The sequence below is a fragment of the Saccopteryx leptura genome, chromosome 5 (assembly GCF_036850995.1).
Source record: "Saccopteryx leptura isolate mSacLep1 chromosome 5, mSacLep1_pri_phased_curated, whole genome shotgun sequence".
In the NCBI taxonomy this organism is placed as follows: domain Eukaryota; kingdom Metazoa; phylum Chordata; class Mammalia; order Chiroptera; family Emballonuridae; genus Saccopteryx; species Saccopteryx leptura.
Genome location: NC_089507.1, coordinates 88,693,728 through 88,720,119, shown reverse-complemented (window position 1 = coordinate 88,720,119; position 26,392 = coordinate 88,693,728). Strand labels below are relative to the sequence as shown.

General features: G+C 38.3%; 1 protein-coding gene across 1 annotated transcript in view; it reads right to left on the bottom strand.

Annotated features, from left to right (window-relative positions):
* ARHGEF38 (Rho guanine nucleotide exchange factor 38) overlaps window positions 1-26,392 on the bottom strand; it is a 165,197-nt gene that overhangs the window by 12,816 nt on the left and 125,989 nt on the right. The window contains exons 6-13 of the mRNA XM_066385918.1: window positions 24,626-24,825; window positions 20,907-21,040; window positions 15,843-15,947; window positions 13,610-13,732; window positions 10,600-10,911; window positions 5,998-6,141; window positions 4,989-5,187; window positions 4,582-4,841 (exon numbers count right to left, since the gene is read on the bottom strand). Of these exons, the coding sequence (XP_066242015.1) occupies window positions 4,582-4,841; window positions 4,989-5,187; window positions 5,998-6,141; window positions 10,600-10,911; window positions 13,610-13,732; window positions 15,843-15,947; window positions 20,907-21,040; window positions 24,626-24,825 (1,477 nt within the window). The remainder of the gene's footprint in view (window positions 1-4,581; window positions 4,842-4,988; window positions 5,188-5,997; window positions 6,142-10,599; window positions 10,912-13,609; window positions 13,733-15,842; window positions 15,948-20,906; window positions 21,041-24,625; window positions 24,826-26,392) is intronic.

Genomic DNA, 26,392 nt, shown 5'->3' with positions numbered 1-26,392 from the left:
ATCTTTTCATATATCTGTTGGCCATCTGTATTTCTTCCTGGGAGAAGTGTCTGTTCATGTCCTCTTCCCATTTTTTATTGGATTGTTTGTTTGTTGTTGAGTTTTATAAGTTCTTTGTAAATTTTTGATATTAGGCCCTTATCTGAGCTATTGTTTGAAAATATCATTTCCCATTTAGTTGGCTGTCTGTTTATTTTGTTGTCAGTTTCTCTTGCTGAGCAAAAACTTTTTAGTCTGATGTAGTCCCATTCATTTATTTTTGCCTTCATTTCTCTTGCCTTTGGAGGCAAATTCATAAAATGCTCTTTAAAATCCAGGTCCATGAGTTTAGTACCTATGTCTTCTTCTATGTACTTTATTGTTTCAGGTCTTATATTTAGGTCTTTGATCCATTTTGAATTAATTTTCGTACAAGGGGACAAGCTGTAGTCGAGTTTCATTCTTTTGCATGTGGCTTTCCAGTTTTCCCAGCACCATTTGTTGAAGAGGCTTTCTTTTCTCCATTGTGTGTTGGCCCCTTTATCGAAAATTATTTGACCATATATATGTGGTTTTATTTCTGGACTTTCTATTCTGTTCCATTGGTCTGAGTGTCTGTTTTTCTGCCAATACCATGCTGTTTTGGTTATCATGGCCCTATAATATAGTTTGAAGTCAGGTATTGTAATGCCCCCAGCTTCATTCTTTTTCCTTAGGATTGCTTTGGCTATTCGGGGTTTTTTATAGTTCCATATAAATCTGATGATTTTTAGTTCCATTTCTTTAAAGAATGTCATAGGAATTTTGATGGGGATTGTATTAAATTTATATATTGATTTGGGTAATATATAAATTTTTTAAAATTATGATCCCGAGACTTTTGATTATTTTTATTCTTCCTACCCACGAACAAGGAATATTTTTCCATCTCGTTGTATCTTTTTTGATTTCCCTTAACAATGCTTTGTAGTTTTCATTATATAGGTCCTTTACATTCTTTGTTATGTTTATTCCTAGGTATTTTATTTTTTTTGTTGCAATCGTGAAGGGGATTATTTTTTTGAGTTTGTTTTCTAGTATTTTATTGTGGGCATAGAGAAAGGCTATGGACTTTTGTATGTTAATTTTGTATCCTGCGACCTTACTGTATTGGTTTATTGTTTCTAGTAATCTTTTTGTGGAGTCTTTCGGGTTTTCGATGTATAGGATCATATCATCTGCAAAAAGTGATACCTTTACTTCTTCTTTTCCGATATGGATGCCTTTTATTTCTTTCTCTTGTCTGATTTAAAGCATCATTTTAATGACTGCTTAAATACATTCTTCTCCAGCTTGTTAACTTATTTTTAAATTTTTATTTTATTATTTTAGGTGAAAAGAGGGGAGATAGTGAAGCAGACTCTGTATGCGCCCCTATTGGGATTCACCTGGAAGCCCCATCTCGGGCTGATGCTTGAATCAACTGAGCTATTCTCAATGCCTGAGGCCAATGCTTAGACCAACTGAGCTATCCTTAGTGCCCCGGGCCAACACTCAAACCAATTGAGCTATTGCTTTGGGTAATATATATATTTATATATATATTATAAAGAAGGAGGGGAAGAAGGAGAGAAGGAGGGGAGGGAGGGGAAAAGAAGCAGATGGTTGCTTTTCCTTTGTGCCCTGATCAGGATTGAACCTTGAATGTCCGCACGCCTGGCAATGCCCTATCTACTGAGACAACCAGCCAGGATCCTAAATTTTAAGAAGTCAAAACTTATGTTCTCAATATTATTTATGTGAAAAAAGAAATGTGCACTTATCGTCAGACATTGACCTTATCTCTAAACTGGGTTTTAGCCATTATTAAACCCAATTCTTTTGAGAAGTACCAAAGATTGCATCACAGTAGTCCAAGCTTGCCACTCAAGGCATCTTAGAGACTTGGTAGGTAGAATTCAAAGCAGAATCTAAGATTACCACCTCCTGTTAAACATGTTCTATAATATATAATCCCTTTTGTGAATATAACAGGCAGGCCTGTGTTTACGGCAAAGGTACAGGGATTTTGCAGAAGCACCTAATAAGGTCCCTAATAAATTGATTTGGAGTTAGTCAAAGATTATCCTGAGTAGCCTGACATAATGAGGCCAGCCCTTTGAAAGATAATCTAGGCTTTCTCTGATGGGAGTAATTTGAAACCAGAGAGCTTCTGGCCTTGAAGAAGCAAACAGCCTTGCTTTGAACTGCTATAGAGATCACCACATGCAAGGATCTGAGAGCTACCTCTGGTGCTGAAAGTGGTCTGTGGCTGATGGCCAGCAAGAAAACAGAGGCCTCTCTTCTACTGGCACTGAATTTGACCAACAGCCACAAGCTTGCAAGAGAACCCCAAGTTTCAAAAAGAACACAGCCCAGCAAAAGTCTGGGTTGCAGCTATATGAAATGCAAAGCAGAGTGCCCAGCTCAGTTGTGCCTGGATTCCCAACCATGGAAATGGTGAAGTAATAAATTTATGTTGGTTTAAGTTACTTGGTTTGTGACAATTTCTTATGCAGCATAGTAAACTAATACAAATCATGCAGTTTCTATTTGATGAGCAAAGGCGGAGAATGCGTTACAATGCACATTTTTTGACTGCTTTTGTTATGTTTTTTTTTTTATAGTAGCATAAAGAAGTAAATAAAGAAGTTAAAAAATAAGTCTTGTGCTATAAATCAGTCCTTCCAGATTTTGAATATCCATTAGCTCATGTACCATTATTCTACAAAGTCTCTGGACCATAATTTAAGAGAGCTTCTAAAATATTCATAGAAAAGTCCCTGCTTTCTGTGTGAGATGTGCAGGGAGCGTTCTGAATGAGTTGGTTCTGAGGCCCCAATAAGTAGGGTGATCATACTTCCAAATTATATCTGCCATGCTGTCTCATCCTGGTAAGCACTCTCTTTCATTAACAAAAGTTTCCCATTATAGACAATAATCTATATTTTCACCCTCCCTGTAAGACTTCGGATCCACTATAACCATTCTACAAAATGTTGGAGGCTCTTTACCCACAATTTTTCTTCTTGCTTGGGTAGAAGAGTAGTAAAACAAGCAATAGAGCAGTGTTTTGTCACCTTTTTAAATAGAATTCCTCTTTAAACTATCCAGTGAAAGATACGAACTTTTTATACCATAGTTACACACATAAGCATGCAATTTGCAACATATCTGAGCAAATTCATGAAACCTCCTAACTCCCATTCATAGACCCTTTTATTCTTTATGTTCTAGCAGGTTCAAAATGGTTTAGTGTAAACATCATATCACTAGCATCTTAAGTCAATCGAATTTGCCTGATTCCAACTGATCTTTAGGCCCCCCAGAAGGCCTTGACTATCAAGTAGAGGCCAAGGCCACCCACCCATCTACCTTTCGGGTCAGGATCCACTACAACCATCAGAAAGGCTAGCTTACAGCAAAAACTCTCCTCGGCAACGTGCTGTTGCAGTTCTGGAGGAGACCAAGACAAGTGTTGCTGCCACAGGGAAAGCACAGGGACAGAAACACTAAGCCCCAGTGTTGGCCCATTGAGCCAGTACAGGCTTCACTTGATATTCCTGATAATAAAATAAAATCAGGAACAAAAGTCTAAATAGCTACATGTGAAATTGCTTTGTGCACATTACCATATACAGTATATTCTCACTGTTCACAGGATGATACAATTTACTCTCACTTTCTACTCACCTTATAGGAACCTCTATAGTGTTTTGCCTTCTGAGACTGTCAGACTAAAAATATGGGAGGTTAACCATTTTCATCTCTCCATACTTTCTAAAAGCCAATAGAATAAAAACATCAACCCCGTGGCAAGGATAAGGAAGATTGTACTGTATAGACTTCCCCTTGGTTTCCAAGGGATGAACAGTAGTTACATGAAAAACCACTGGCCATCTTCATCTTCTGGCTGCAATTAAGACAGAGAAATATTCCTGTGCAACCTTTACTTCTTCTCCTCCTTGTAAGGGGGTTTCCAACAAGTGTATCCTCCTTAACTGTATTAACTTTACTGGGGCAGACTTTGCCCATGCACAGGAAAATCCTTCCATGTGGACTGAGTTATTTTAACTCAGGGAGAAAGAATAGGGGATTCTATGTGGCCATGGAGTCAAGCTGCATTTTCTAATCTAGCTATATTAGGAATAGTGCTGTTATTTATATTCCTGACATCTGGGTCTATTTTCAGTTGGTTCCAAACTCAGAGGGAAAAAAAGAATAAATAGCACTTTTGTAGAGAGATACCATCAATATACTTTCTGTTTTGAGCAAAAGAAAATTACCTCATTTTTTCCTTTCAGTAATGGACACTTCTAATAAATATATTGATAGAATTACTCAAAGACGTACTTAGCAGTAGCAGCTAGTAGGAATTAGATGTAGTATTCGACAACAAATCCCGTGCTGAACAAACCTAAATGAGGTGCTTACTGCAAAAGTCCGCATACAGCCAAGTAAGAACTTAATGCCTAAGCTGACACTCTTCCACCAAGTCTTACAGGAAGCAAGAGCACAATTAGAGAGAATACCTTTCATGATTTGAACAGCCAAGCATTTTCACTTCCAGGTTAAAGTTCTTACCTGTTCATCTATCTCTTGCAAACTGTCAACATCAGTGTTGTTCATTTCAAACTTTCCACATGTGCCACTAAGAGATGAGCTGCTGTCACTTATGCTACCTTCTGGGGTGCTTGTGACACTGTCCCTCGCTGGCCGTGAGGACACAAAGAGGCTGATGTTATCAAAGTCATCGTCCCAGGACGTGTTCTCAGCACCCACCTTCTGTACTTTTGCTGGATTGTAGGGTTTTAGGAAGGAAGAATACACGTACCCTTTTATATCTGGATAGGAATTAAAAGAAAGAAGAAACAAGGTCATTTGGATATATTTTTCAAACATTTGTGTTTACAGAAGCACACAGCAATTCCTGGGAAAATATCAACCAGAAGAGATGTGGGCGTTTTGTGCATCTTAAGCAAAAAACTTACTTCCCGTGTCAACAAGCCATCTGCTTGTACTCCCCAATGGGTCTTTCTGTTCCATCACAGCCACCAACTCCCCTTCCAGAAGGTTGATGTCATAATCTTGTGTAGCATTGCACCTGCGCTTAGCTTGGTAGAGTTCCTCCATACTATATGTGGATAGAAGTTTGGAGCGCTGAGTGTCAGTTTGACGTGGCACTTCTGGCTGGAAGAAGTAAGGAGAAATTGTGGGTTAGATACATGTGTAATAAACTCCTCACTGGGTTGATAAATACTGCTTCTCTGGAAATTTTTTAAATGCTGAAGCATACATGGACTTGGGATTATTTGTGTTGAGGCATGGATTGGGTTATTATTGTGAAGTATCCAGCTGAGTTATTTAGTAAAAAAAAAATCTCTAGTTAGTACATGAAGGCAGTGTTGCAGAGAGAAAGAAAATTCAATGAAAATAAGAAGGCAGAAGTTCTAATCCCTCTTGTATATTGAACAAATTTTAGTTCTTTGTCATACTATAGGCAATCCTTTGCATATCAAGCACTTATAAATAATATTTAAATAAGTAAATTGTATATGAGCCTGTCTTTTTCTGGGAAATAATATCAGTAAACTAGAAAGCAGTCAAGAGGCCTGGCTTCATCTAGTTCTGCCATCAAGTCACTTTAAAAAAGCCGCTTCATCTCTGGAGCCTGGGATTCTTTATCTAGAAAGAAATGGAATGTTTAAACTCTAATCTTAAAATTCTATTCATTTATTTAACAGATACTTATAGAGTATCTACTTTATATCAGATACCATTTTAGATGCTTGGAATACACCATAAACATAACAGATAAAAATCTATAACCTTACAGAGTGCATAGTATAGAAGGTCAAAATGGACAAAAACTCTGCATAAAATAAGTGTGTAAATTTTAGTATATTAGAATGAGATAATTAATATGGAAAATAATATATTATGATTTAAACAAGGCAAAGAAGTGATAGTCATCATTGTCAGGAATGTTACCAAACTCACCAGAATTTGCACAGGCTTCTTCTTTTCAAAGCTAAGTTTTCTCTCAATAAATGTGGCACTGTTTTCCTTTACAAAACTCAGATTTTGAACCTCTTCTAGTACTCTATTCTGCATTTCAGAGATGTTTGAAACCAACAGTGGAACCTATAAGTAGAAATAATATGGCATTATTCCCAGACAACTACTTAACCATCTTAAATACTGAATTTAGTAGAGCTGTGAACAGTTGAGAAAGTACAAGATAGCTCCAGAGGGAAATACTAGGACAACGTTAAAACTTTTAGATAAAAAAATGGCCTAATTTTCTTTCTCCAGAAATCCCATTAAAATGATAGGGATAATTTTTTAAAGATTCAAGTCTAATTAAAGGAGAACAGAAGGAAAAAGTAGCAATAAAATTTTGGAAGAGAAGCTCAGGAATTGATGACATCAGTCACTCAATGAGCTGGGGTGGTATAGTGGGAAATGGAAAGAGGCTAGGTGGTTTTAAAACAAATCAGCAATTATTACTTTTTTTTTTTGAGTAAGAGGAGGAGAGATAGAGAGACAGACTCTTGCATGTGCTCCAACTGGGATCCACCCAGAAACCCTCATCTGGGGCCAACCCTCAAATCAACCAAACTATCCTCAGTACCCAGGTCAACTCTAGGACCAACTAAATTATGCTCAGTGCCTGGGGTGACACTCAGACCAGCTGAGCCACTGACTGTGAGAGGGGAAGATAGAAAGAAGGGAGAGAGGGAGGGGAAGAGAAGCAGATGGTCACTTCTCATATGTGCTCTGGCCAGGGATCGAACCCAGGACATCCACACACCAGGCCGATACTCTATCCACTGAGCCAACCAGACAGGGCCAAATCAGCAAATTTTTTGACATGCTTCCCATCAAGAGGTGGAATCCATGTCCCCACCCTCAAAACTGGATGGGCCTTTCTGATCACCTCAATGAGTAGAATTCTGAAATAAATGGAAAAATGGAAATAATGCTGTCTGACTTTGAAAATGATGCTAAAAAAAAGAGCGTGTAATATCTGCTGTTTTCTTTTGGGACACTGACTCTGGGGAGACTTTTGTCACTATAGAGGTCCAGCTGCACGATGCCACCATATCAAAAGACTGTGTTGAAATGCCAGAGAAAAGGAGTGAGGGCAGTGTATGGAACCCCAACCATTCCAGTCTCCAGTTGTTTGACTCTTCTATCAGCATCCTATCGCCAACTTCAGATAAGCCTGAGGAAGTCTTTGAGATAACTCCAGCCCCTGATGTTGTCTGACTGCAACCTCATGAGAGACACTGAGAATGATGACCTGGTCCAGTGAGCCCCCAGAACCATGAGAGACAATTGTAATAAATGCCTATCTGTTGTTTCATACCATCATTTTCTAAACATTTTTTGTAGTTATAGACAACTGGTATTGCTATGAAGCAGTTGGATCCCCAGATTCTGTCACATTTCAGTGAAGCATGGTGATTACTTTTCCCCTGCCTTGGCAGATGATGAAGTTTTCTTCTCTGCAAATGGCAAAAAAGAGTTCCTAGCCTGGGGACACTAGGGACATATTAGAAAGAGGGTAATTAAGTAAGTGGACATACACTGGACCCAGAGATCCTGCTAACCAGGCTTAGCAGTCAATTATTATCCCTCTAGGCCAGGGATCGGGAACCTATGGCTCGCGAGCTAGTTGTGGCTCTTTTGATGGCTGCATTTGGCTCACAGACAAATCTTTAATAATAAAAAAAATAATGTTAAAAATATAAAACATTGTCATGTATTACAATCCATTCATTTCCTACCGCTCATGTTCATGGTTACAGGTGGCTGGAGCCAATCACAGCCGTCCTCTGAGACAACACCAAATTTTTATTGGATAATGCATAATGTACATGGGTCGTTGTATGGCTCTCATGGAATTACATTTTAAAATATGTGGCGTTCATGGCTCTCTCAGCCATAAATGTTCCTGACCCCTGCTCTAGGCAGAAGACATGAGAGTCATCTCTGGAGATTCTGAGCAGCACAAGAGGAAAGACTTAAAGATATTGTCATCAGGTCTTCCCAAATGAAATCATGGTTAGATTACTCTATACAATAGTGTAGCTTAGAGTTTTTAGCTCCTGTCTATGTGCTCAATGCTACCAATAAGTCCCCTACTCTTTATCCATGGTGAATGACCAAGTATATGACACATCTAATGCATTCTTCTAACACGAAAGAGTCTGATACAAACAAAGCAATCTGTCTTCATTTTAATGTAACAAAAAAAGAACTTTTGAAAATTAAAATTATGAGAACAAAAATAAAGGAAATCAAAATATGGGTTTGAATATTAAGTTAGAATAAATTCTTAGGAAGTGAAGCAAAGTTATAAAGATATAGAAAATAAGAAAAGATAACAAAATTAGAAGAACAACCCAGGAGGCTCAGAGAGATTAAAGGAAAAAAAGTCATCAATAAAATATTCAAAGAAAATCTCTAGAAGTATATAGAAGACATAAATTTTCAGGTTGAAAGGATCCCATTAAGTGTCCAGCACATCAAGGAATATCATCATTAAGTTTCAGACTAATGAGGACAATAGTAAAATCTTATAGGACTTTAGAATGGGATAGAATGGGGGTAGTGCATACAAAGAATCAAAATGGAGCTCAGAGCTCTCAACAGGAACAGCTGAAGCTAGAAGACAGTGGAACAACAGAATGCCTTCAAATGCAAAGAGAACAACTTAGAATTTTATACACATCCAAACTATAAATTAAATGGGATGATAATTTCTGATATTCAAGGTGTCAAAATATTAACCTCCCAATTTTCTTTTCTCAAGAAGTTACTCAAAAATAAGCTTTCCCAAATAAAAGCATAAAGCAAGAAAAAAAATCAGCATGAAATTAGGAAATGTGAGTTCCCACACAGAAGAGTGATAGAAAGAACTTGACTATTCATAGCAGCAGTACTCATAATAGCCAAAAAGCAGAAATGACCCAAATGTCCAACTAATAAATGGATAAATAAAATGTTGCTATCCAAACAAAATATTTCCGGCAATAAAAAGAATTAAGTACAGAAACACACTAAAACATAGCTAGACCTTGAAATTATTATGCTGAGTGTGAGAGCCAGTCTTTCTCTCTCTCTCTCTCTCTCTCTCTCACACACACACACACACACACAAACCCACATATTGTATAATTTTATTTATACCAAACGTCCAAAATATGTATGCCTCTAGATATAAAAAGTATATTAGTGGTTCCCTAGGGCTGGGGAGGTTAGTGGGAAATTTGGAGTCACTGCTAATGGTTCAGGGGTTCTTTTGGGTGTAATGACAATGTTCTAAAATTGTGATGAAAGTTAAACAACTCCTGTGAATATACAAAAAAGTGGAATTTTATACTTCAAGAAGTGAAATTTATAGAATGTAAATTATACCTCAATAAAGATTTTACCCCTCAAAGAGGGGGCTGTAATGCACTCCTGTACAGCAGTGCAGTAGACGAGTATAAAGCTGTAAAAGAAATGAGGCAGCTCACTGTGTTCAGATGTGGACGCTTCCCTAGGATGTTAGAAAGCAAGTTGCAGAAAAGTGCTATAATATGCTAGTTTTGTGTAAGGAATAACAATATATACTTGAATGTACCTTTAATGGCACAAAGGAGCCCTAAAGGAATAAAAACAAACTAATAATCATGAGGGTAGGAGCAAGAGACAGGATCATTAGGAGACAGGAGTGGCTGTGAGACTGGTTATATATTTTTACATGGTTTTGCCTTTTGAACCATGTAAATGTAGCACCTGATTATTCAATATCATTTAATTAAAAGGATAAGTTAAAAGTTAATTAGATACACAATAAAAAAAAAGTAAGGACAATTAATCTTCCTTCCAATGCCCATTAAATATCTAATCAGGTGAATAAGAACTAATACACTTGCAAAATGAAGGGCCAAGAAACCAAGCTGGTATTTTAAAGTTGATATTAGGTTGTAGATATCTTGTTTTCCTCTTCAGAAAATAATTATAGTACCATATCCTAATGGAAGGCTAAATGAGATGTGTACACGTATTTACACACACACACACACACACACACACACACACACACACACACACACACACACACCAGGCTTCTCTTCTTTGGAGGAAAACAAGAGCAAACAAAGACTGGTTTGACAATTATCCTACTTCTTTCACTACACTGAGATGACCTCCTTTTTGGATCCACATCCTAGTCATGGTCAACACTGAAAAACTATTGAATTGGAGGAGAATGCAAAATATAAATTTTAAAAACCGGAAACATAGCATCAGGCAGGTGGAGCGACATTGGTTTCAACAGTGCGAGAGCCAAGCTGGAAGTGGGTTGGCGTTTGCAAAGGACTCTCCAAATTTAACTGCCCGTGTGGAATTACAACCCTGAACGAGAAAACTCTTAGCTTCCTACAGAGACTAGAGAGAAGAAGTAGAAGACTGCTTGATTGGCTTCAGTTCAAGTAAAAGCCGCACACGCACGCGCACCACACTTGTGCACGCTCTGAACAGGTTGTTATGCATCGGGTGTGTTTCCTAACAGATCTCCCACCAAAGTGGCCTGGAGTTGGTGCTCACCCGCCCCACTGTGGAATGAAGCCGCTGTGCCACAAGCATCAGGTCCCTGAGGAGGGTGACGAAACGGTACAGACAGTTCAACAGAATCTTCCGCGCTGCCTGGTTGAACACCTGGAGCTCTTCCACCAGCTGGGCGTTGAGGGCCTCATACTCCTTTTTGGCCAAGTCGGATGGATCTCCTGCTGCCTGCTGCCGGTAGCTGTTGTAGTCCAGCAGTTTGTCATAGCGTTTCTGGATGAGCTTGTGAGGCCCTGGGAACAGGGACAGCAGGGCTGACAGGGGCGTCAGGACGAGCTTTTGTAGATGAGCTGCCTGCCAAAGAGGGAAACAACCGGGTCACAGAGCATGCGTGCTGACACCAGAGGGCTTGCTGCCTCCCTGCAGGAACATGGGGGAGACAGGAAAGTATCTAGACAAATTAAAAGAGGATGTGATCATTTTCCTCTCTAGCTAAACCTATTCAAGGACTTCAAGCAGCGGCCCCAGACTCTAACATGAACCTGAAGGGTGAAAAGGAAGAAGATTATAAAAGAGTTGAAGCCTGCACATCCCAAATGATCTCCACCTTTCTACAGCTGCTGGCTCTGTCATTGGGATCACCTCCTCCCACACTTTCCCCTTCCCCTTCTTTCTAACCCCAGAGCCTGTAAGGGGGGGGGGGGGGAGAATCTCCAGCATTTGCCAAGCCTGCCTAAATGACTCACCATATATCGTTTTGCTGACAATAAAAGGAAGATAGTCTGTGTCCTATTTCTCCCACATCTGCCCCAATATCCTGACTGCCCTGGTAGGTAATTTTGGTAGTGCAATTGTATCCCCTACCGATAGTATCCCCTCATTACAGGTATTTTGCTCTTGTGATAGAAGTGACCAGAGAGTTATTGCTTCCTCTGTAAACACACAAGAAGATGAAGCAGATGCTGGTATGTGTTTTAAATTGTTATATTTCTAAGTCTGAGTCATTGAAAGTGAACTTTGTATTAATGGCCAACCCCATGCCAGACCCTGAACACCCTATATTTAATTTCTTTTATTTCTCTTTCCTCCCCTTCTATTCTGAAGGGCATTTAACTCATGTTTGGTGACCACCCAACTTTATCCTTTATCATACATGCTTGGGTTATGTGATTATGTTATGGCAGTTTGGAAGCAGGTTTCCTTTTGTACTCCCAAAGATGTCCTATGGAATCAGATCTGAGCAGCAGCTGTTCCTAATTAACTTAAATGGCCTCTGGTAACTTTGTCTGAACTCATGGGAAATCTAGAAGAGAGGAGAAACCAATCTTTTATTGGTGCCAGCAATGGCCAACCCAGATTATATTTGATGTCTAATTTATAAAATAATCAGTATATACCTGCAGACTGTTGTTAAGTGAGTCCTTTGACTAAGCATAGAATCTGTTTACTGGGTGGGAATAAATTTCTGTGTTTGTGAAATGATTGGACTCTTCAGGTAGCCTAGTTATGATATTATACTATAATTACATGTGACCCATAGGCATGAACCAATTCACCTGTGCATGGGAATTGTAGTTGGAACATATAAGAGTCAGATTTTATTTTGTTACTTTGTACTATATAAAATGTGTAGATAAGTGTCTCACAAGGTTAGATAAAAACAATTGCTATTCCTTCAGATAGATATTTTTAAAAATAGAATTCAAATATATGTTATCCATAAAAAGTTATCTTTATGTTGAGTTTTCTTATAAATTATTTTAATTTATCCTAATTTATCATCTTGTGGTTTTATGCAAGGTAGGAAACGACACCTTGTCTCTTCTTTCTGTCAAGTTCTGGAGCATTCTTCATGAGAGAAGCGATAGACTATGTTTTTACATGGTGCTCAATAAATATTTATTGACTTAGATAATGAATTGGAATGAAACTAAAGAGCAACTTCTTAAAATTTTTTCTAAAACATGTTCTCAGTAATTAAGCCCCCAAAGACTATCCACACTTTTTCCATTTAACATGTCATAAAACTTCGCTCCTTCCCACTCTCTCTTATTTATCTAATCTATCATTTTAGCTCAGATGTAATCCTGACTTTCATTTTCCTGTGCCAGGAAAGCAAGATGCTTTTCAATGTTTTTCTACTGTTGTGGAGGTTGTATCACTTCCTGGGACTCGGAATTATGTGGGGCTATTCACTGGATGTCATGACTTGAGATGGAGGGACATTACTGAGATTTAGAGCCTGGCACGCCAGGAATGCTAAACACCCTTCAACACAAGGGCTACTCACTGAAGATTTGTTTGACCCAAAATGCCAATAATACCAACACAAAAATGCCACTTTCAAGGACCTTCGAGATGATGAAGGAGACTGTTATATTTTATATATAACATGTGAAATGCTATTATGAAGTAACAATACCTATAGAGCACAGGATGCTAAATTAAATTAGTATTACTCAGACTAGTTTACCACCCAAATATTTTCTTGGCTCAAGGATGTTTTTATGATTGCCAGACTATGTTTTATGATTCTGTATATTTTACAGAACTCTTAGAAAACAAATATTTACCACAGAACATGACACATAATATATAACTCATATGTAAAAGCCCATTCTCAATAGGAAGGTTTTACTTTCAAGCCTACAGTATGTTTAAAAGTCACCTTTTCAGAGAGTGTCTGCACCTCCTGTGAGGACTCAGGGCTTTTCCAGAGACTCCTTTAAGAAAATCACAGCTTCCTAACTTAATAAATTCTTGTTATATCACATGCAAATTTAAACTAAATGTTGATTTTAGTTGCACAGACATTTACTACCCTCTAGAAACAGTCTGGGACCTTTAAATTTTGATTATAGCAAAATCTTCACTAATTCATTTAAAAATACTTAATGACAAAAAAGTCTCCTGTTTTAAACCTACTAATTCTGACTTTAGTATTTGCTTTAGTGCACGTTTTATTTCTAACTTCAGAAAAATAAATGAAAAGCAGCTTTTCTTGTGACCCTGCCACTGAATTTGCATTTATATACAAAGATAAGTAACTTACAAAGTCATCACAGGGATTTGGGGCGTTCCTTGAGTCCTCTGAATAGCCCCTCTCTTCCTCATCCCTGGTGCACACAATCTCCTGGAGCTCCACTACACTCTGCAAAGCTAAGCACATGGCGTCCTGAAACCCAAGAACAAAGTTACACAAAGGGCAAAGTTCTGAAGTCAGTACAATGACATGTATCCCAAATGGGCACTTCATCATCATAACCCTCCATTCACATTGAGAGATAAGAAAAAGGAATCATGAATACTCTGTACAGTCAGGCTACTGTGCTAATCTCTTTCCTTACTTCCCCCATGTCACTTTCTCATCTGCTCTGGATGACACCCTCTTTTATTAAGAGTCCATCTTAAATTCACTCATTGGCTATTCTTCAGCATTCAATTTGTTCAGGTTGTTTATTTTTAAAATCGCTCTTCTTTGATATATGCCTTTAGTTTTTCTTAAGCGAATTTAATGCTCTCTTTAAGAGAAGATGCTCATATTTTTTTTTGTTGAATCAATTAGTGGAAATAGAAAACTTTCCTATAGATCAGTGGTCCTCAACCCCCGGGCCGCAGACTGGTACTGGTCCGTGGGCCATTTGGTACCGGTCTGAAAAGAAAGAATGAATAACTTACATTATTTCTGTTTTATTTATATTTAAGTCTGAATGATGTTTTATTTTTAAAAAATGACCAGATTCCCTCTGTTACATTCGTCTAAGACTCACTCTTGACGCTTGTCTCGTTAAGTTCGACAATTATATAAATATTTAAAAATACCACAGTTTTTATGCCGGTCACATAATTTTATTTTGTAAATTCATCCATCCCACCCTAAAGGCCGGTCCATGAAAATATTTTCTGATGTTAAACCAATCCGTGGCCCAAAAAAGGTTGGGGACCACTGCTATAGATGTTCCCAAGAGGCATCAGTTCCTCGAGATGTGTATCAAGGGCAAGGTTCCACTGCTCCCTGGCTGTTACAACTAAGTTTGTTTGTTTTTCATGGAAGGCAGTGCTTCAGGAAGAGATGAGCAAACTTTATTGTAAAATCAGGTTTTGCATCAGTTAATAAATAAGAAAAAAATGTGGCTTGTTGATTTTATAGCATAGAACCTTGTCACCAAATCATTGTGCCTGTCAATCCTCTGTTGCTGTGATAATTTAAGTATGCAAATATTTGCTTCTAAAAAGAGGCTTAGAAGAGAAAAAGTGGAAAATGGGAAGGGGACCATTTATTAACTGACTTATATGTAATTCTACTAACTCTATTCTTCATAGTCATGACCATTGTCAGGATATTGTTAAGGACACTCTCCTTCTTCAGGACATCCATTAGAACAAACTCTTGACTGGTCTTTCTTACTGAATATAATTATACTGTACTCCCATTGGTTTGTTTAAGTCTGATTCTCAAGAAGGACTGGAAAACCTTTCAGGGGACTGGAAATTTGTGAATTATTTTTGTCTTTTACTGCGGTTGTGTGGGAGCATTTGCATAGTTTAATTAGTAATATTTTGTTAGAATTTATTTTCTTTTACAGTGATTTTTTTAAATGTATGCCTACCTACCTAAGGTTGAATTACATAAATTTCATTCAGAGCCGTAAAGGGGGCATTATGAAACACTGGTTGTAAAATACATAGAGGTGCTCAGTTTGTCTTAGAATTGTGTGATTGTATGCCTTTTTTGGGAGTTGGCTGCTAGCTAGCACACAGCTAAATCTGAGACCCACATGTGGGTTTTATGGGTTTGTTAAATTGCTTTTATATTATGTACTTTTCACTTTATAAATTCTCTTCTAATTTCTTGTCCCTCCCCTCTTTGATTTCCTTTTTGATTCCAGTTCTTTTCTTAAATTTGCTAATATGTGCTTTAGGTACTGGAAAGAGATTTGTTAGGATAGTCGAACAAAATAAACAAAGAAAATTTCTTCCTTCTCTGCAATTTTGCATTAGTGAACTCATCTTTAATGTAAAGAAAGCATTCCAATGACCCATACCATGTGGCAATAGCATGAGCAAATGTTCCACATCTGGCATTTTGGATGGGGGAAGGGTTAAGCAGGTGAGGGAACAAAGAACAAAACCCAAGAAACCTAAGTCTTTCCATTGGCTTTCTTCACCAGCACTCGGCGGCCCCCCAAATTTGATGCTGTAGGTGTCATCATATACTCTTCATAATAACCATGGACATTAGCACCTGCTGGTAGAAACATTGAAAACAGTCGTGTCTCCCCTACCTGTGTGTGTTGAAGACAGAATGAAATGTTCTTCACACAGTGCCTCACGGTCTTTTCTAAATATTTAAATAGCTTTTCTTCTCTATTAAAAGTGTTGTCTTTCACCTTAAATAGAAATGAAATTATTTATTTTCATAACTCAAATGGTTCTGATATTTAAAGAAAAATATCACGACTGTATTGGCCCAGCATGTTACCAAAAGCTCCCTGTTGAGATGAAAACCTTTCATAATCTGCCAACTGTCTGTAACATAGGACTTCTTGTGTTCCAGGACACGGCCTGGTTGAGGTATGGCCAAACCACATGGCGCAGCTTAACTTATGGTTTAGTTTTCATATGGCTTCACCCATGTCACAGTAGCTGTAGTATGTGAAACTTTTCTTTGCTGTTTTTAATGACATGTACTATGTATGTACCCTTAAATTATATTACATTTGTAGGCTTATAAAACAATAAATATGAAATAAAGTGAAAATTTTAAAATTAAAATAACAATTTGATCTACTGGACTGGAATTTCTTGTTTTGCTGATCCGACTCCTTCCCATTTATTTCACAGTGGTTGTTTAGTAAATATTCTAGGTTCTCGGCTACAGAAAGGTGATAGTTATTTTATCAACTTATATTTGAAAGATTACATATAATCTTGGCAAACTAGTCCTCTGTTAATAAGACTCAGCAGTTGAGATAGTGGTCACATATATTCAGTCATTTTTTTTAATATCTTACACGTCAAGCCCTCAGAAAAAATATGCTTTTTATATACCTGCGGCTGTTTCTAGGAATACACACTTATTAGTGCTCTTAATGGTGAAAAGTGTTGCTTGGTGATCAGAATGGCCACAAAGGTCAGAATCAACCTCATGCTGGAAAACCTGTATGAACATGCAAATGCTTTGTGGCTTGTGGTGTGCAGTCTTCAGTTTGCACACAGGATAAACACTGTAGTGGTCCCCGGTTCACACATTTGTTCATCTAAGATGGTTGACCTCAGAACTCAGTGCATAGAAACAATGACATTTTTGTTTTTAACTTCCTTAATACTGCTTATCTAGAAAGATTTTTGTTTAAAAGGTTGGCATAGTTCTTTGTAATCTACATAAAATTGGATTTCTATGCTCCAGCACAGCTTGATGTATATAACAATAGACGGTGGTAGATTTTTTTTTTAATGTAGTTTTCAAAAATTCATCACTAGCTATTTTGTTTAATATATCTTGGCCAGAACCCAGATGATTTCTAAAGTAAGAAGTTCAAGAATTGCACTACGAGAAATATTGCCCATTTCTACTTCTCGGTAGTCAAGTCATTCTGCCTTATTTTGCTGGAATATGCTGCTGTTCTTTTCATGCTTGAGAAATTCTGTTTATTTCTTAAGGACATGCTCAACTGTCACCCCTTCTGAGAATCTTCCCTATCATTCCTATTCTTCCCCCTGTGGGAAATAAATTACTCCCTCTATGTGCTCTCGCAACACTAGTGAATTATTTAAGCCATTCTCTCCACTGATGGATTGCAAGCATTTGAGATAAAGTATTTTTTTGTCTTAATAATAATAGCTAACATTTATTAAACACTATATTCCAGACACTGTGGTCAAACCTGTTGTCCGTTTTCTTATTTTAATTCTTATACAACCCTGTGGGGTAGGTGTCATGATTAATCCCATGTTGGAGATCAAAAAACAGGTTTCAGGAGGTATGGTGGAAATCATTCCCCCTGTTATCTATTTACTGATAGAATCCTCACCTCTAGTGGCAGGTAGACTCATGACTGCCCTGCTAGTGACTACGGTCCCCTCAGTGCCTTGCAGCTGGCTCTGGCCTTGGAACTGGGTTTCGGTAAATAAGATGTGAGTGAACGTGATGTGTTTCATTACTGAATCTTGATCTTGTAACACTGTCCTTGGGACTTGAATGAAGACTAGCAGTGTCCCAGCTTCAACCAGGAAGATGAAGACAATAGTTCTGTAAACATCTCATTTAGAAGAGCCCACCTGGACTCACATCTCAGGACTATTATAAGAGAGAGAAATAAATGATGAGCTTAAGCTTGTGTTTTGGAATCCCTTTGTGACAGAAGGTTGTTGGCCTTTAACCTGTCTAATATGGGAAGTTAAAGAAACTTGCCCATTAATAGGTGGGACCAGGACTCAAAGACAACTGGTCTGTTCTCAGTCTCTAATATGGTGTCTGGCACCTAAGAGTTCAATACACGTACGGTGAATTGACTAGAATCTTCCTTTTGGGTAATAGTTTTATATCCTAACTCCACCAAATATTTCCCTGGAGCTGCTGACACGTGCAAAATCGACGGATTTGAGATTTATCTCTTTTTCAGTCCAGCCTATGCGGCTGATTTTCTGATTAACAGTGAAGTGCTTCACTGCTGACAGGACATCCTCTCCAAAGATTAAGGTCAAAATCTAATTAATGTCCCTCCAGGCCACTTTAACTTTAGTGCATTTTTAGCTCAAAATTGAAAAATACCAGAAGCTGATGATAAATATGTTAAAGAATATATAAAACCTTCTACAAAAGCTTGCCCAAAATTAAGACCAGCCTCTTCTTCCTCAGTAGAATTGTCTTAAATCAGAAGCAACATTTCAAAGGCTGGGGGAGAATTGTTTGCACATATTTCTACATGCCTACAAAGGCCACAGTGTCTTCTCAAATAAATTCCTAATTCAATTTTATTACTGTGGTCTTTAGTTGAAATGTCTTGATTTTCTTTCCTTGTTCTATGGCCACACACTATGAATGTCCCAAATGTCCCACTATATAGCTCCACATTGAAAAGAGGGACCTGACATTACCTCCTGAGTGTAGTGGACCCAGTGAGCCCCTAGCAGAATATAAAAGATATGCAGAAGAATAATACAAGCATGTGTTCCCAGAAAGTCCACATTAGATGTGGTATGGGAACATCATGGTAGCCAGAGGAGAAAAGAAGAACAAGGCTTGGACAAAGTATATTATACTCACAAGTCCTCAAGATGGGGATCACTGCATGTCATGCAGGGCCACCAGGCAGGAAAGAGCAATGAGAAAGACTAGGCCAGAGTCTTTACTGGAGTTTTTGTGAGAAACCTACAGACACAGCTGGGCACAGCAAACAGTTTATTAACCAGTTTGAATAATTCTCCTGGGCTTGGGGCTATCCTGGTGGTCTCTAATTGCTTGGCACCTGGCCCTGGTATCTCAAGAAGAGGAATATTGGTGTGTGAATAGAGAAGGAGGTGGTAGGGCTATAGATTCTGGATTGATTGGTTTGCATATGAAAGAAGTGATCTCAGCAGAGCCCTTGGCAATCTCTAAGAGCAGGCAAGCCCTGAGTTGGGCTCTCTCCTAGCCAGGAAGTTTTTTAAAGATGTTCAAACATCATAAAATAAAGAAAGTAAAAGACCTAAGTAGTACACCATGCATAAAGGTGTACTTATAGCTACATGGGAAGCAAGAAGTCTGTACATTAAAAGGTAAATAACAATATAAGGCAATGATATAAAATGATGATGATGACAAAGATTTATATATATATATATATCCAAAAGTGGGCAGAAAAGTTCTTTAGATACTATTTTTTATTTTCCTACTCATTTGCCTGATTCATCCCTCGTTTTGTTAACCTTTCTAACTAAGGGTTTTAATTTGAACTAGAGACAACTGCATGGTGGAGAGAGAGAGAGAGAGGGAGAGAGAGAGAGAGAGAGAGAGCGCGTTTACCCACTGTTAGGTACTTTCCTTATAAGCATCACTTCATTTAATCCTTATAACCACTCCATGTGTTAGGCCTTACTATAATTCTCTGATCTATAGATAATTACATTGAATTTATGTGCCCAAAGACAAATATTAAATGACTGAAGTGAGGTTCAAACCCGGATCTAGAATGTTTCAAAGATTTTGTTCTTAATTTCTGCCTTATGCTACCTCCTGCAAATATTACCAGTGTCACAGTTGGGATGTAAGCCATGAGTTGTTAGGCGTTCAGTGGAGGAAGAGGTCACTTTTAGCTTTAATGGTCAGAGAGCTGCAAAGACGATGGAAAAGGGCAAAGAAGGACATGGCCGCTAGAGAGCGAGGTAGATCACATGAGCCATCTAAAACCAATGCTGAACCACCATGCAGTTGTCTGTAGTTCAAATCCAAACCCTTAGCTAGAAGTTAACAAAATGAGGGATGAAGTCAGGTAAATGAGTAGAAAAATAAAAAGTAATATCTAAAGAACCTTCCTGCCCACTTTCGGTTATAAATTCACTGTAGTACCACCTCCAGGCCATGCACTTCCTATCTTGTGATTCTGAAAGTATGTCCCATTGATCACACACTTCAGGGTTATTAGCTGCAAAACACCTGGAGTCCTTGTAAAAATACAGACTTCTAGGTTGTACCCTTGAACCAGGTGGAACCCTGGAATCTTTTAGCAACTCTTCAGCTAGTTCCTACGCACATTAAAGATTCAGAGCCTTGGTTAATCCACTTATTATGTATCAGAGGTTGAGGTGAAAGTGGTTCAAGTAAGGCCAAACAGCTGTCACATACAATTACCCAGAAACATAATGTATCCGAGGGTGGAGAGGAAGGGAATAAGCAGTAGGAAAACATTGCACGAATATGTGTATCTAAACACTTCTTATTGTAGCTGAAATTAAGATAAGACGAATATCAAGGAAGCCCCAAAAGAAAGCAAGATTTTTTAAAAAGCAGAAAAAAGACAAGGATGAAAGGAGGGCATTGCAGTGGGTGAGGCTGTGAGCTGGTTGATGGTGCATCTCAGGACTCTGGGGCACCCCTTGCTGAGCCCTGTCCTTACGTCCTTCCCTCTGCTTTGCTTGCTTCCTCAGTGGAAGTACCACAGCTAAGATATTGTCAAAACGACCCTCACTCCATTTCTCCACAAAGAGAGAGAGAGAGAGAGAGAGAGAAGCAGCATTAGAGCACTGGGCAATTATCTTGACTCTCAATGTTCTAGAAATAGCTGTTTAACAATTAAGACAAAACCTCATAAACATATCAGCATCCATGTTCCCCAGGAAAATGTATGTGGCCCCAGAAGAAAAATTACCTGTGATTCTCCTCTGGTCAGAATCTTTAGATAATTTGTCACTCTCTTTGATTTCTTGCTAATTGAATGAATATTTAGTTTAGACAATTTATCTTTAAGTGATTCATCCTCATCATTCTTCTTGTATTTTAGAACTGAAATGAAAGAACACAATAACATCTGGATATGTGCAGCATAGAGAATGTGTTTCATCCAAAATATATTAAAGATCCATATTTATATGTAAGATAAAAATCCATAGGATTTTTTACTCTCTTGTCTATAGCAATGTAATATGCTCCAACCCCACTGCCCAATCAGAACTCCAGCTCCCCACCTGATTGTCCTTCACAAACTCTGCTGTCCAAGGGTGTGAGCTCCTCAGAGCCCAAGGTTCACTTACCTTCCACATTAAAGAAATCCCAGATACTGAAAAAAATCTCTTCCTTCTTCTTGGATAATATATTTACTTTCTGGGGTCTCTAGAATGATGCATCAGTACCTAACTAATAAAAAGACATCCAACCTAAGGAGACCTCAGATCTTAAAGTGGCTTTCCAATAGCAGAGATTTAGTGCAAACCAAATCACCTCTCTGAGCTTTACCTTTTTAAAAAAATATTAAGTGAAAGGCGAGGAGGCCAAGACAGACTCTCACATGCGCCCCAATTGGGATCCACCTGGCAAGCCCCTGCCAGGTGATGCTCTACCCATCTGGGCTGCAGCTCTGTTGCTCGGGAACTGAGCTATTTTAGTGAGTGAGGCCGAGGCCATGGAGCCATCTCAGCACCTGGGGCCAACTTTGCTCGAACCATTCGAGCCATGGCTGTCGGAGAGGAAGAGAAAGAAAGATGGGGTAGAGGGAAGGGATGGAGAAGCAGATGGTCACTTCTCCTGTGTGCCCTGACCAGTAATCAAACCCCGGACTTCCACACACCAAGCCAATACTCTAACACTGAGCCAACTGGCAGGACCTGAGCTTAACATTTTTATCTTTAAAATAATTTTCAGCTCTCATATTGTTTTTTAACTATTAAATTAATTGTTTTTTTAACTGTTAAATTCCTACAATTCATTTTTGGTAAGGGTGTGAAGAGATGGGCAATCTTATATATTGTTAATGAGAATTAAAATGACACAGTTTTTGTACAGAACAATTTAGCAGAATCTTATAAAAAATTAAGCATTTGTAATCTATGACCAGGCAGTCTGTGCACAGAAATCTGCTTTCCATAAGTATACAAAGTTTTGCTTGCTATGGAATTTTTTTCTAATAGCAAAATGTTGGCAATGATCTAAAAGTTTATCCTAGAGAAATAGTTTAATAAATTATGACATGCTCAAAAATGTAATACTATGGAACCATTAAAAAGAAGGCCACATTCACTGGAAGGATGTTCATAATGTATGTTTAACTTTTTAAAAAACCCAGTAAAGTGTAGTATCATACATGTTGCAGGAAGGAAGGAAAGAAGAGAGTGAGACAGAAAAAAGAGAATATAAAAAAAGGACATAAACAGTCTGAAGAAAACTTGGTAAAATCTTAGACAAATCAGATTCATGGGACAAAAGAAAAGTTTTTCTTTAAAACTTTGGAATAGTTTAAGCAAACACAGAAGTAAAAAAGCATAACAGCTATTATCTGTCATCTAGCTTTGTCAAATCTTCATTTTGCCTTACTCCCAATCTTTTAATTTTAAAAAGTTGCATAACAGGTAAAGATTCCCTGAACCCCATATTTAATCCTTCGAGGAAGCTGTGATCCTAAATAATGGATTTATTATATCTGAATCTATTTTTACACCTTTATTGTATGTGTATACAATCATACAATAGATAGTATTATTTTGATGTCAATCTTTATAAGAATGGTACCAAATTGCATATATTCTTCTGTCCCTTGATACTTTTTAAAAAACTCAGCATTGTTTTGATTTATCCAATTAAGATATATACTTTAGGTAATTTTTATAATTTTTATATTCTCATGATATCACAGTGTATAATACAGTGTCTCCCTAATCTGAATAAATATGTAAGCCATTTTCTTTTCTTTCTCTTTTTCACTTTGTTACTATGAACAATGCTAGTTACCAGTACACTTCTCTGTGAGCATATAGGCATAAGTTTCTCAAATATCTGGAAATTTTTTGGATCTTGGGTGTGTGAATCTTCAGCTTCACTAGATATTGTCAAATTGTTTTACAAAGTAGTGATTCCAATTTGCATTCTCACCAGCAGATTGAAATTCAGCACTTATCATTACCCATTAAACATCTTTTTGCCAATCTGATAAGCTAGGAATGATATTATCATTGTGATTTTAATTTGCATTTCCCTGATTATTAATGAAGCTTAGCTTTTAAAAACTTATTGGTCTTTTTGTAAACTGCTTATTTTTATTATTAACTTTTTTTGTATCAGAATGTTTTTATTATTGATTTAATAGCAATAATTATATATTCTAGAGAGTAAACATGTATCTTCATTTTATTTATGGTATCTTTCTACAACTTGTACTTTTTACTTCATACACTTTTTTATCACTTGAATTTATTAATACAAAAACATAACACTTTTTGAATTAAAAATTAGAAAATAAAACTAATGAAAGTAAATGAAGTGGTTGGACCAGTTAGCTCCAAAGTCTTGGCATCGTTGTAATGTTAAATTGAGATTTAATGTTAGAAATACAAAGCTAATTAAAAACGTATGGGGCAAAAAAACCTTATGGGAACAAATCACACTAAGGGAAGACTATCCCAATACTACTACATCCGGGATGCTAGGAATGTATAGCTGTGCCTTCTGCATTGAAGTCTACATCCTACTTTAGACACCAATTTTACATCTTAGCTAACGAAGAGTTAACGATAATTTGTTGATTTGAGAAAGCAATATACTTGCTCCCTTCATTGGAACACTTATTGTCCCCTCAAAACTCCATTCTTGGTTGCTAAACCTGGTGAGTTGATGTTTTATCTGGGCCTCCTCTCCTGGATCTGCTGGCTCAAGCTTCCCACTGCTTCAGTGGCCCAGCCTGGCCACGACTCCTTCTCACCACACACATTGCCAATAACGAGGACTATATGCTATCAGTATCTTCAGCCTACAATATGTCTTCAGGCACACAGTTGGTAGCAAGAAGTTGAATATAGGGCTGTTTGATTTTTTAGTTATTATTATTAAGTGAGAGACGGGGAAGCAAAGACAGACTCGTGAATGTGCCCTGATGGGTATCCACTGCACAAGCCCCTATGAGGTGATACTCTGCCTGTCTGGGGTCCCTGCTCTGTTGCTCAGCAACTGAGCTATTTTAGCACCTGAGGCTGAGATCATGGAGCCATCCTCAGCACCTGTGGCCAAGTTAGCTGGAACCATTGGAGCCATGGCTGTGGGAGGGGAAGAGAGAGACATGGAGGGGGGGGGCAGATGGTCGCCTCTCTGTGTCCTGACTAGGAATTGAACCCAGGACTTCCCCAACCCCAGTGGATGCTCTACCGCTGAGCCAACCAGCCAGGGCCTTGATTTTTTTTTAATGGTAATTTTTTGTGCCTCATGATCTTCTCTTGAACCCAGCTGTCAGGCAAAGCTACATGCTCTTCCCTTGCTTCTAACTCTAAATATGTAACAGGCATGATTACTACAGCTGCTATAACCACCTAGACATTCAGATTCTCAGAAATACAAACAGAACATGCCAGTCATGGGAAACACCCAATTTAACATGTATCTTCCTACCTAAATCTTTCCGTCTTTTGAGTTCATTGATGTTGACATTAATATCTTTCACTGCAGCAAAGGCATCCTCCAGAGCTCTGAAGTCTGGGTGAGAACGAGGGGTAGAATTGCGAAGTTCGCACAGTAACAGGGGGTATTTTGTCACACGCTGAATTGGTTTGATCATCAAGGAGCCCATGTTCATTAAGTTGGGTTTGCCTCTACAATAGAGATAAATAATATCAGTTTTACAAACATTTATCTTATCTCCTTTTAAGTTTTGTAATTCTGTGTGTGTGATGAATCCTGAAACTGTTTTCCTTCCTGACCCCATCCATTTGGCTATGTATAATTTCTAAATAAAAGCAAGAGCAATGGATGGCAGAAAGAAGCAAGGTTGAACGATCTTACTACTAAACAAAAACTTAAAAAACCACAACAATAACTATATCTGTCCATGAAGAAAGCTCATAGATAGAGACAACAGTATAGTTATCAGAAGAGGGAAAGGGGGTGGGGGAGGTAGGAGAGGGCAGAGGGGGATAAATGGTGATGGAAGGAGACTTGCTGCGGGCTGGTGAATGTGCAGTGCAGTGGACAGGTGATGTATTATGGTGTATAATTGTGCACCTGAAACCTATGTAATTTTATTGACCAATGTCACTGCAATAAATTCAATTTAAAATAAATTTTAAAATTTAGATTAAAAATGGCCTCAAAGCATATTTCCATCCATATTCCCTGCAGTTTTTTTTAAAATAACAGGCTTTATAATAATGGGAAACAAAAATTTCAGAATGTATTTTTTCATGACAATCAAAAAAAAATGCTTTTAACTGATGGCATTTTTGTGATTATTAGTGAGGAAAATTGGTTATTTAAAAACCTAAACAGATGATTTGCCAAGTATAGTCAAAAGAGAGCATTGTATTCTCTCTCCTAACACTTGAAAAGTTGCATTTGTTTTGTTTCAGAGTTTCTACCAGTCCCCAAAAGAGAATTATAAGGATGCAAGTGTTCTCTAAATACTGTTAGTACCATCACTACCACTAATCATTGCTATCCCGTGATAACTTTCTGTGTAGAATTGCTCTTAGCCAGAAAATCTTCAAATGGCCACATGAAAGTGAACACACATGCCTGACTATAAGCTTCACCATGTCAATGACCAACCCACTGTCATTAATTTTTCAGCCAGAATGAAATAGTTCCTAAAAACCTCTTGCCCTGGCCGGTTGGCTCAGCGGTAGAGCGTCAGCCTGGTGTGCGGGGGACCCGGGTTCGATTCCCGGCCAGGGCACATAGGAGAAGCGCCCATTAGCTTCTCCACCCCCCCTCCTTCCTCTCTGTCTCTCTCTTCCCCTCCCGCAGCCAAGGCTCCATTGGAGCAAAGATGGCCCGGGCGCTGGGGATGGCTCCTTGGCCTCTGCCCCAGGCGCTAGAGTGGCTCTGGTAGCAACAGAGCAATGCCCCGGAGGGGCAGAGCATCGCCCCCTGGTGGGCAGAGCGTCGCCCCTGGTGGGTGTGCCGGGTGGATCCCGGTCGGGCGCATGCGGGAGTCTGTCTGACTGTCTCTCCCCGTTTCCAGCTTCAGAAAAAAAAACAAAAAACAAAACAAAAAAAAAACCCTCTTTATGCAAAGAGGCAAGTAAAGAGATTGTAAATGAAACATGGATGAAAATCATACTTTGAGTTCCTCCTGGTGGACAGATATTTTTTATTGTTTTCCTTTAGGGTTCTTATTTAGTATCTAGATAATACACTATTTTCAAGTCCTGAGAGGTAGAT